Source organism: Bubalus kerabau, chromosome 15 (assembly GCF_029407905.1).
Source record: "Bubalus kerabau isolate K-KA32 ecotype Philippines breed swamp buffalo chromosome 15, PCC_UOA_SB_1v2, whole genome shotgun sequence".
Taxonomy (NCBI): Eukaryota; Metazoa; Chordata; class Mammalia; order Artiodactyla; family Bovidae; genus Bubalus; species Bubalus kerabau.
Window position 1 is genome coordinate 31,638,736 of NC_073638.1, and position 12,544 is coordinate 31,651,279.

The 12,544-nt window shown below is 38.0% G+C and overlaps 1 protein-coding gene across 5 annotated transcripts in view; it reads left to right on the plus strand.

Moving 5' to 3' along the window:
* Nucleotides 1-12,544, plus strand: part of TBCEL (tubulin folding cofactor E like) — a 63,824-nt gene that overhangs the window by 8,619 nt on the left and 42,661 nt on the right. For 3 of the 5 annotated variants that reach the window (XM_055548400.1, XM_055548404.1, XM_055548401.1), the window contains exon 2: nt 12,135-12,284. In XM_055548400.1, the coding sequence (XP_055404375.1) occupies nt 12,152-12,284 (133 nt within the window). In that variant the 5' untranslated portion in view covers nt 12,135-12,151. Of the gene's footprint in view, nt 1-1,716; nt 2,337-12,134; nt 12,285-12,544 lie in introns of those variants that run through there. The other 2 variants (XM_055548402.1, XM_055548403.1) reach the window with 2 other exon arrangements.

The following is a 12,544-nucleotide window of genomic DNA, read 5'->3' on the forward strand; positions in this document are numbered from 1 at the left end:
AGTGGAATTATATAGTAGTAGTTCTTCTGTGTGTAGTTTATTTCACTTAGGTTTATGTCTTCAAGGTTCATTCATATTGAAGCATGTGTCAGAATTGCCTTCCTTTTCAAAGCTGAATACTTCTCCACTGTGTATACATTCTACGTTTTCCTTATCCATTTATATGCCCATGGATGTTTAGGTAATTTCCATCCTTGGCTATTGGGAATAATGCTGCTATGAATATTGGTGTACAAATAGCTGTTCAAGTCCCTGCTTTCAATTCTTTTGACATATACCCAGAAATGGGGTTGCTGGATCGTATGTAATTCCATGTTTAATTTTTTGAGAAACTGCCAAACTGTTTTCTGTAGCAAGTACACCATTTTACATTCTCACCAGCAATGCACATATATTCATTTTTAGTTACTGTACTGTGCCTGTTGATCTAAAGAATGGCATAAATTATTAAATCTTATGTATGAGATGTACAGTATAGTATGGATACCAAAATCATATATTCGGTATTAAATCTACTGTGGTTATAGTTTTTGTGGAAGAATTCAACTTGTGCTTGGAAGCAAGAATTTTTTATTCTGCTATGATTCATTGCTCTATCATGTGTTGTCTTATTTTTGGAATCCCCATGGAGAGGTAGACATAATTAGTATTTCAGTGGTAGCTAAGAAGCATTTTCATAACTAATCTGTTTGTTATATCCCTGCCTTTGATATTTTTAAAAGTATATTTGATATGAAAAATCAGAAGTGATTAAAAAACTCATCTATTACCATATTTATTGAGTGTGGATTATGCACAAAGTTTCAGCCCATGATAGAAAGAAGCATTGTGATATGGTTCTTAGCCTCAAGAACTATACTGACTAAGGATTTAAAACAAACACATGAAAATCACAACACTATGCATTAGTTAACAATGGGAGAAAAGTGAAAAGAATCCATGCAAATACATGATTAATTACCCACTGAATATTTTAGGTAATGGATAGGCTGAGCTCAGCTCAAAAGAAGCATTATGTCGGGAGGTATCCGAAGAGTGTTTATCTCCAAGTATTCTGAGTCGGGCTTTGAAGAATGAGTAAAACTTAAGACAGGTGGAGAAGGGAATACCTTCTAGTTAAGGAGGAATGACATTATAAATGTCAGACATTCATTAATTGGCATTAGCATTGACCTAGGACCAAAAAATATTAGATCAAAACTATTTAACAATAATTGTAAATAAGTCCACCAGCCCTACATTACTGTTTCAGTGAATGGTAATGAGAGTAATAATCGGAGTAGCAGGAGGAGTAATAGCTGGTATTTAAGTGCTCTTCCTGTGCAAGGTGATGTGCTAAACATGTTTTACCCATATTACCTCCATTCATTCAGCAACCCTGTGAACTAGGAGTTAGGGGCTATCTTTTACCCCTTTTATGAATGAGGAGACTTATTAATAGAAACCAAAGTAACTTGCTCACATACAGAGTGGTGAAGTCAGTCATGATTTACATCCAGGCAGTTTGGTTGCCCTTATTACCACCAGGCAATATCACCGTAGGGCAATAATACTACTATAGTACAAAGTATGGCAAGGGCTAGTGAATTTTTTTTAATAACCTGTAAACTTTTGTAACTTCTCTGTGTGGCTGTTTACAAGAATGCTTTGTAAACTCTAGAAGGCTGCAGAGTGATGAGCTAGTAGTCCATTCCTACGTTAAACTTGATAGGTAGGTACACACAAGTAGAGATGATGGGGTGATCTGTTCTGTAAACAGCTGAATAGTGACCTTAAGCTTGTGTATTCACAGCTGAAAGATAGTATGCATGTATAATTTTCTTCTAATGAAAACCGGTACATTCAGCAAACTAATATTTAGTGCTTTTTGGGAGGAAGGAGAAGTTAAGAATATTTTCCCCCCTTTGGTTACTAGACCAGTCAGTACAGCTGCTTAGGTTTGTGGTTCAGTTACTTTGATGTAGTTACAAGAGGTATTTTGGGTGTGATGGTTCTCATATATTTTAATAAGTTGGATTTCTATGATTTATGCATGATGCCATATACTATTGACATGCATTTTTTTTCTTCTTTTTTTTTTTTTGTAGTGAAGACAGCATGGCTCAACAGATTAGGAATACAGAAAGTATGACTTAGCATCCTGGTTGGGCCACAGAAACCTGAGCAGGTCACCTCAGTTTCGTGTCCTGTGTAAATAGAAGTGTCAGTCTGTCTGTTTGAGAAGGTGCCTGTGGAAAATTACTGGGCTTTAAAATGATTGTTAATCTCAGTGTGGGGACACTCAGCTTTCGGGGAGCGTCGATTCAGGAGTAAATGTTTCTACTCGTGAATTTTGAGTAAGTGCAACATAAAAGCCTTAAGACTTTTTTTCTGGTCCATGTGGAAAGATAGGGGTTGTTGGAGATTTGTTTGTAAAGGAGTTGGAAAGTGGGGGATAAGGGTGGAATTCTTGGAATTGATTGAAATAAGGGGTGAGGTGAACGTTAAACTTTCTGTTGTTCTTATGATTGCTGAAAGTTGATGAAAAGTGCTTTTCTGTATTCTAAAATGCCTAATTTAGTAGGGATGTAGATAATTGGTGTAAGCCAACATTTCTCACAGAAGCTATGGGAATCAAGAAAGAAGTTCTTAGCAATAGTTTCATACAAAGAGATGCTTACATCTAAGTAACAGTATTAATCTTTTTCCTCTTAAGTACTTTCTCATTAAAATTATAAAGTTCTTGGGCTAGTTCATTTGGATCAGAAATTTTGAGTGCTGCACAGAACAGACTACCAGCATGAGAGTCAATCCTGGTTACTAATATGCAGCTGTAGATGAGAAAACTTTGTCTTTTGTCCAATATCAAATGTGCTTTGTGTGCAGTATGGTCCTTTAGTAAAAAAATACAGACAGCTCTGAGGCCATACTCACTGATAACATAGAGTCACAGTTTTAGATATCTCTGGTGCCACTAATATAATTACATAAAGAATTTGGGTTAGATATATTTGTGCCTGTGGTGGTTTTAAGGAGAATGAACTGTGCTGTGATAAGTGAAAAGGATAGCAGTGCCCTACTAATAGTCCAATTCAGAGACTGACCAGGAGTCTGAATTCACATTTCATTTGGCAGTGTTGCATTTTTTGAAAAAATCTTCTACCAAGAAAAGTTGATGTGCCACATTATTGTACTTAGGTGTAGCTTAGTATACAGCTGAGAAGGAGACTTTGAGAAATAGGGTGGTTCATAGTAGGGTGTGAGATCATGGTGTGTTGTGATAATGGACTTATCAGCTGCACTCAAGTTTTGCACTTGGCATGCTCAGAGTCAGTTGGTGAATTGGTAAGCCATAATTCTTGAGAAGAGCTCTGAAAGGTTATTAGAATTAGTTTATTTTCCTTGCTTTTCATCCCAAGAAGGCATCTGCTTAGTATATTACATAATGTTCAAGGAGGTAACTGAGATAGAGTTGCCTGTATATGTACTTTATGATAAGGGAAAGCAGAAGTGCCATACAGAATGAGACTGTCTAGCCTAAGTATGTTGACCTGGACGATGTCTTTAATGTGTTTCTATGGGAGAGATCACTGTCATTCATGAGTTCAGCAGCAAAAGCTTGTTAATGGAATGTTCTACAGACCTTAAAAATGATTATATAGGTATTTATTTATGGATATAGAAAGTTTTTCATGAGCTGTTTAGTGAAAAGGCAGGTTATAGAGCTATATATCTAAAATTAATTTGATCTTTGTGTGAAAAGCATGTCTCTACATAGCATGGAAAAAATGGTCTGAAAAAAATACACACCATAAGGTGCATCCTCAGGCTTTTAGTCTACTTTCCAAATCTGTCAACCAAAGCTTCCTGGTATGGCTGTGGCTGTAAATATGCTTCAGATAAGAAAAGCTTTTTGATAACAGTTATTTACATGCTTAGCTAGTGAAAAGTGAAACTCCATCTACATGACATAACAGTTTTTTGGCTTATTTTCAGTTGGTAATTTTTAAAAATTCAGAGTGTATATCACTAGTATTTTTAAAGCACTTTTTTTTAGAAAAAAGCTTATCAGTAGACCCTTTTCTCTTTTTTAATATAATTTTTAATGAAGTATAGTTGATTCATAACATTGTGCTAATTTCTGCTGTATATTCTTTTATAATATCCTTTTCCATTACGGTTTATCCCAGGAGATTAGAGAGAGTTCCCTGTGCTCTACAGTAGAACCTTATTCTAAATGTAGTGGTTTGCATCTGCTAACCCCAAACTCCTAGTCAATCCCACCTCCACTTAGCAACCACAAGTCAGTTGTCTATGTCTGTGAGTCTGTTTCTGTTTTGTAAATAGGTTCATTTGTGCCATATTTTAGATTTCACATGTAAGTGATATCGTATGGTATTTGTCTTTCTCTTTCTGACCAACTTCACTTAGTATGATAATCTCTAATTGCACCCATGTTGCTGCAGATGGCATTATTCTGTTCTTTGTTATGGCTGAATAGTATTCCATTGTATATATGTATCACATCTTCTTTATCCATTCCTTTATTGTTCTTTCTTTTAATCTTTCCTGGAGGTAAAAATATGTAAAATACACATATGCTTTCCCAGAGTAATTATGTTTTACTGGGGTACACTCTTGCTGAGGATCAGAAAGATGTAGGAAACAAAACAACAAGCTGAAGTCCCAGCTACCTAAAATGTCCAAGAATCTGGCAGAGTTCAGAAATAATGGGGATCTTTAAAAACAGGAAGCTTTCTGGGGATGAGGTTAGGAATCCCAAAGTAAAAGCTAAATGGGCTTTGAAAAAAACTTCCAAAAATTAAGAAAGCTAGTAGTCCTAAGAGATTCTTTGACACTACTCAGATTTTCCTCCTTAGCTTTGTTTTGTTAGTTTTTTTGACCTCCTCCATGCCATTACCACCCACACCCCAAAACTCATCCTATAAATTCCTCATTCAAGATATAACAGCTCTCTATCTCTGAACACTTCACTTTTCTTCATCAACTGTCCCATCTCTTCTGTTTTCATCTAAGCATCACAAAGGCATGGTCTATACTTAACTGTCTACACTTATTTATTTCCTTAACTCTCTAAACTATGGTTTTTATCCCCTTGTCTCTACTGAAGATGCTTCCTCTAAGGTGAACAAACTCCTACTTACCCAGTCCTTTTAGGGTTTTAAAAATTACCATTTTTGACCTCTTGATAGTGTAAATAAAGATCGGTAACCCCGTCCTTGCAATATTCACAGCAATCTGTCAAAACTTCTCTTTTATCTCTATAGGGTAAAGTCAAACTGAGCAAGGTCAGGCATGAGCTGACTGTCGTCCACTTTTTGGTCTGCTCCCTATGCAAATTTCATGTTGTAGCAAAACCACTGAATGTGTCTTATGAGGTTTATCTTCAGTTGTTTCCTGTGCCTGGAATGCTCTTCCTCCCATTAGCCTAATCTTTGTCATCTTTCAAAATGGCTGAGGATTCACCTCCTACTTCTTGATTATACTTACAAAAGTTCATCACTTCTTCTCTTTGAATTCACTATTTCTGGGTGCCCTGTTTGAGGTATGTATTATCTTCCTGAATTTCCCTCTAGGTTGTGGATGCCGTAGGGACAGAGTTTGTATTTTATTTTCTCACTTTCTTTTTGCTTGGCACAGATGCAGTGTCTGGTTCATGTTTGTTGAATGGAACTACCTGAGACTATAAACTTTGTGAGGGCACACATTTCATAAATAAATGAATGAGTAAATAAGCCTAATTGGGACCACTTGATAACGTGCAAAAAAGAGAGTGAAAACTGGGTATATTTGTTGTCTCCATTTTTATTAAACAAGTGGTGAAGAATTCTTATTCTCAGATTGTCTTGTAAAGGAAGTAGGTACCCGAGAAGAGAAAAATGCCTGGAATGAAATGTCATCTGACCAACAGAACCGTTCCAAAGGTGAAATTGTGGAGCCTTTGGCCAAAATGTTTAACCTAAATTTTATTTTCACATATTTGGTAGCAATATACTAGCAGGTAGCTCTAAAGTGTGTTTTTCTCCTGCCCTTCTCTGATGGATAGATAAGATTGGTTAGTTGTAAATTGTATCTGCATGGGTCTGTGTCAAATGGCTGAAATAAACTTAAGCTACTTGGGAGTGCTTCCCTCTTCTTTATTATTTCTATGCTGTGAAAACTCTTCCTGAATGTTTAGCTTCATCCTGCATTAATGCATATTTTGAATTATTGCGACTTATTATTGAGAACTGTAAGTCAGTTTGCCACTATTTATTATTCCAGTAATTTGCATCTTGTAGGAAGCCCCAGTCTTTAGTTAGTCTCCACAGCAAGAGGCAACTGGGAGGCCTGAAGCTCCAAAGCATCCTTAGGCCATGGCTTTGCAACCTCTGCCTCCTGGATCTCTTGTGGTTCCTAAGTCAGTGGTTTGGATACCATTTGGGTAATTGGGATGAAATATTGGGTAACTTATTAACACATTTAACTTGGTTAGCATAAGAAATGACACTGGAGCCCCGAGGGTGTTCTTCCCACCACTCTGTACCCATCATAGTCAATTTCCCACTTCATCTCAACCCAGCCTCTCATTTTGATTGTAGTTTAGTTCTGAGGCTCAGATGTGCTTTGTTCTGCTTTCTTTTTTGTTGTTTAGTCACTCAGTCTGTGTCCAACTCTTGCAACCGCATGGACTGTGGCCCTCCAGGCCCCTCTATCTATGGGTTTTCACAGGCAAGAATATTGGAATGGGTTGCCATTTCCTTCAGGAGATCTACTTGACTCAGGGATTGGACCTGCTTCTCCTGCATTGCAGGCAGATTTGTTACCTCTGAGCCACCAGGGAAGCCCTTTCTTTTTCTTTATCAATGCCCCTTTACAAAAATATTTCCATTTAGCCACCAGTTTTTTTCTTTTCTTCCTCAATTCCCAATTCCTTTAAAACTTATTATTTCTTTTAAAATTATATATTCCACATAGTCGAGTTTGGCATTTTTTTCCCACAAACTGTTGACAATAATGACTTAAAAAACACTTTGACAGATCAGGTCAGTCCCAGATATTATCACTTAAAAATGTTTTGTATTTTGAAAAGATAATATATGGGAAAAGAAAGGGTGATATATGCATCTGGTGAGTTCAGGTGGTTCAGACAGGTACACAGTAAAAAACCACTCTCCTCACTTTGTTCCTCATTTCCTCTCTTTGGAGTCAACCACAGGCATGAATTTTGCTACTTTTGTTTTATATCCTTCTGGATATTCTACCTTCTGGAGATAGTCTATACATATATATATAGACAGATAAACCTATTTTTTAATAAGATTTTAAATGTTTTGGGACTCTGGGATAGTTTTGGAAGTTGTGAGTGAGGCTGGTATTAATAGTGTTTATATAAAATATAGAATTCTGCCATAAAATTTTTTGGTGAAGTAAATATTGGTCTTGCATACCAGCATAAGGCCATATCTTCCTCTCTTAGTGGTCAGATATGGCCTGTTCTCTGTTTCCAGTTGTGTTGAGTTTCATACTAATTGTGACCTGATGTTGAGTCAAATTGATAGCAATTGAGGTTACTTAGGTAAATGGGTGTCCTATTCTGATATTAATCTATTTGGCAAAAGTGTCCTGAGCTCCTTATCCTTGCACTTTCACCAGGGGCTTATAAAAAGAGCATATAGCATAGTCAGAATTTGAGGCACAAAGGGGTTAAGATGTTCACAGGCACACTCCATGACTCAGTAAGAGAACCAAGCAACATCACCCCCAGATTCCTGGTTCCCTGGCTTGAAGCACCAATTCAGAACACTTTTATAAGTTTATTAGAACTCTGCAACTGTGGAAGGTAATCAGATGTAACTTGACACCAGTTCTTTCCATAGTAATAGATTATTGTTCCACCTCCAAAAAAACCCTTTAAAAGGCTCCAATTAAAGGTCTTTTTCCATCCTATACTTACTCATTTTTCAGTCTATTTGGTTTTCAGTTTTCCGATTCCCACCTACTGTTCTTCCTTCCAAGTGCTCCAACAGATTTTGAGTAGATTTATGTTACTGATCCATTTTGCAGTCTTAGTGTTCTAATTCAAAATCTGTGTATTAATGCGTACAGTATCTGCATTCATGGAAAGCTGTTCCAGTAGAGTATCCTGGAAAATAACCAGTGAAGTTGCCTAACATTGCTTTTTAGTCTTTAGAGGAAAAAAAAAAAAAAGCAGACTACTTAGAAAAACTTAAAGCATGGGGCCATGAGGAATAACTTTTAAGTTCCCACAATTGCTTGCTTACCAGCATTTACTTTAACTTGTATAAGTTTCTAATGTTACCATCCTCATATCAGTTTTAGTAGTATAATAGTCAGTTACTTAGCCACCAAAAGCCAGTTTATTCGGGAATAGCCAGAGGATTTACAATGTGAGATGTGCAAACTATGGCAGACCATAGGCAGATCCAAGGAAGGGGAACTTGCTTTTATAGGGAAAATGAGGGGAGCTGAAGAGGGTGGCGTTACATAACCAAAGAGTCCATTGAGGAAGCTGGGAGTCCAAAGTATGGCGGTTGGTTGGGCTGTTTTCAGTCTCTGGCTGGGTTGTCACTGGGTGGAGCATTTTTTTCTTCCTGCTGGCTAGTAAAGTAGGCAACATCTTCCTGTCATAGATGAAGGCCTGCGTCTCTTCCTGTTTGAAGTAATTAATGTCACATGGCAGGGATGAAAGCCCAGCCTATAGCCCTGTCCAGACTCCAGTTTTAGCCAAGGTCTCTTTAATTCCACACTCAGCTTGTCTATATTTAAATTGTGATTAAGATTATTGTCCTTGAATGAAGAGGTTTAGGATTAAGTGAATGTGAAGCTTCCAGTTAAAAGATGCTGTTTAATCTTGGTGACTGTTATTTTGACACTGACAGGTGAGCCCCCGCCCACACAGTTTTCATTCTTCTGAACTGCCAGTTGTATGTATGGAAGATAGCAGTGCAACCTCTTTGACTTTCTGTTAAACGTTTCTGAAAATTCTCTTGGCGTTCGGCTTGAGGCGGCCTTTGATCAGAACCGTGGGGCCTGTCACTAGTGGCATAGCACCTGCTCTGTGCTGTCTGCTGTCGGTGATGAGTTTACGTTGAGAAAGAACCTTTCTACCTGGAGGTTTCTGGAGTCGTTGATGAAAATGCAGAGTTCGGTTTTGGCACAGTGCTGGGACAGAGGACAGCAGCATGTACTTACCACTCCATGTGCGCAGAAGGAACAAGCTCTCTTGTACTAAAACAGACCCTGTTCTTAAGCTCCCAAATGACAACCGTGACAGAGGGCAGCCCTATATTTTCAAGTTTACTTGTAGTATACTTGTTATGAAATGCATTTCCACTGTCTAAACTTTGATAGATCGTACAGATAAAACTTTTGGACATGTGGTCAATGAGTGTCTACTCTGTGCTCTAGGTGTTTGTGAGTTGATGTCATAAAGTACAGAAGACGTAAATGGGCCAGGTTTAAAGACCACTTTTATATTCATGTCATTTTTACATTCCTACTGCAAATACAAGAGGAAATTTTTAGCTCATCCATAGTGGGAAAACTTGAAGTGGAAAGAGGTTAGATAACTAGTTTATGTTTTACCCAGCTAGCAATTGCCAGAGTCGAAGTTTTCTATGTTTATGTGCCTTTTACCACATTACAGATTCCTTTTATAGTTAGTAACAGTTCTGAATTTTAGAGATTTACAAGAGCCCTATAATCTAAATAACACATTTGTACATTTCAGAGCTCTATGGTAACCCTGAACTCCAAGTAGTATAGATATTAATATTGTCTTTTACAGAAAGGACATTTAAGCCCCAGAGAAACACAATGTCTTGCTCAGTGGCACAAAAGTATTAAGTGATAGAACTGGGTGGGACTTATATCTACTCCTGATCCTGAATCCTCTGCTCTTTCTACTTGGCATACCGAAAGCTAGTTATTTTATTAATAGTACTCAGCGACACTTATTGAACCATGACTGTGTGTAGAGTACTGTGCCAGATGCTGTGAATCAATACTGAAGAAGCAGAGTTGCATAGCATTGCTCACCTTTATAATGCCATGGTGGAGCCAGGACAGTCACATGAGGAAAATACCTAACATGAGTATAATTAGACTGAAAGCAAAAGCAAACCCAGTGCAGCATAGTGAAGTAAATGTATCACTGCCGATGGTAACCAGTTTGCAGTGCTATCTGACTAGTACCAAACAGCCTTCTAGAAGGCTCATTCCTGCTAGTTTTTCCTAGGACCAGGTACCAGTAGTCATTTTCATACTCTCCAGCTCTACTTGCTGCATCTGCATAATCTAAACTGTGTCAGGTCTCTCCTATTTTAAGAGGAAAAATCTTGGGCACTTGCTCCCCTGACCCCTACTCTGTCCTATTCCTGCCTTCCTTATCAGCTCATTTTCTTCCTCACCTCATCAGAACTTCTCAAAGTGTTAGCTATGCACTCCACTCTCTGTCCCTTTTTGTTTTCCTTCATGATGTTGCTTCCTCTACCTGGATCTTAAATATCAATGTCCTGGAGAGTTCTGTCACCTGACTGTCCTTATTCATGATATTTCCTGATGAGGTCCAAAGCCTCACCTCAGGCTCACCTTTCTCACCCAACTTCAGTCTGTTTCCCTGAATCAGATGCCTCAGATTGAACATGTGTAAAATAGAATTCATCATTTTCCTGCTTAAAACTAGATCTTTCTGCATTCTCTTTTTACTTAGGGTTATCACCAGTGACCTAGTCACCTGGACTAGAAACCTGGGAGCCAGCCTTGACTCCATCTTCCCCTCAGCCCCTAAAACTCCTGAAAAGCTTGCTTTCTAAGTAGATGTTGAATCTGTTTGTACTACACTGCATCACTGGGCTCTCATTGTGACACCCCTGTACTTCGCAGCATCTAACTCTTCTCCCAAACAGGATCTCCTCTGTCTGAGATTCCTATTTAGGTGATCCTGATGCTCTCTGTTGTTAGATTTCTTCTGGTTACTCTTTTATACCATTGTGCATTCTCTCTGCTCTGTTTAAGTATTCAAAGAAGAGTACTCTTCTTTGAGTACTCTTTATCCTTCTTCCTTTTTTTTCTGATTATTTCAGTAAAAAGCTTAGTTTCTAATAGGCAGAACTACAGAAGACAATTGGTGGCCTATATTTTGATTTATGTTTAATGCAGATCAAAAGCCAGTTCCTCAAGATAATGGTAAGCAGGCCCACACTGTTTGATGTTACCTTTTTTAACCTATGCATGAGTACTGGGAGTATGCTGGGATTACAGTATGTTTGTACCCTTAGCTGAGGTTAGACTTAACCTTGACAATACTAATACTAATACATTAGTGCTAATGATACTCTGACTTAGTTAGGATTGGGCTCATTTTTAAGTGACTGAAAAATTGAGGACAGTGGCTCAAATAAAACAAGGTTATTCCTCTTTTACTGAAATTTCCAGAGATATGCACTGAGCAGCATTATGGCACCTCAGTTCCATGACATCCTCAGGGACTTAAATCCCCTTCAGCTGTTTGTTTCACCTTCCTTAGGATGTGTCTCTTGGTCTCATAGAGCAAGGATCTGTTTCTAGGCAATAGAACTGAGGAGACGGGGAAGGAGGACAAAGGGCACACTGGCTATCTTTTAAGGATTATTCCCAGAAGCCTCCATAGAATTCTTTATTTTTATCCCATCAACTAGAACCTATATACTCATTCCTCAGTAGAAGTAGCTGTGGAAGAAGAGAGGACTTTAAGTAACAAATGTCAATTCAGGGTCAAAGTATTCATCCCATTCTTCAGTCTGATGTGTAATCTGCGCCTTCCTATTGGCCCCCTTTCCTCCTATCGCATGAACCCGTGCACCAGCCAGAGTCTTCCTGTTACACTTGGCTGATGGCCTTCTCTTCTAAATCTTGTAGCTCTTTTCATCTGTATTGCAGTTACCATATGCTGAACTATATTGCTGCCATTTGTCTGCCTATGTAGCTTCACTAAATCATGAGATCTCACCACAGTATAAGTTCCTGGGGTCAGTGACCATCTCTTCTGTGTTGGCAATGCCTTGCTTAGTACCTTGTAAATAATTGATTCTCAATAAATATTTCCTGTGTGACTAAATAGACAAATTTTGATGATTTCTGGTTTCTTATAGAATTTTAGGAAAGGAAGATGGATCAACCTAGCGGGAGGAGTTTTATGCAAGTATTATGTGAAAAATACAGTCCTGAAAACTTTCCTTATCGCCGTGGTCCTGGGATGGGAGTCCATGTCCCAGCCACACCTCAGGGCTCTCCTATGAAAGGTAAGAAAGATGGGACATAAAACATTTATTTACTGGAACTTACTTAGGACATTAAACCAGACTATTGCCTTATTTGCAAATGATTCCCTTTATTTTGAATTATGAATTGAATAGCCTTTCTCCCTTTCTATGATTTTAGTTTCTTGGAAAACCTGAAAGGATTTATCTTCCTATAGATTGGCCAAAAGGCATTTTAGTTGCACTCACAGGGCAAGAGCAATATTTGAATGAGAGTATTTCAAAGAACTTGGAAGGTAGAA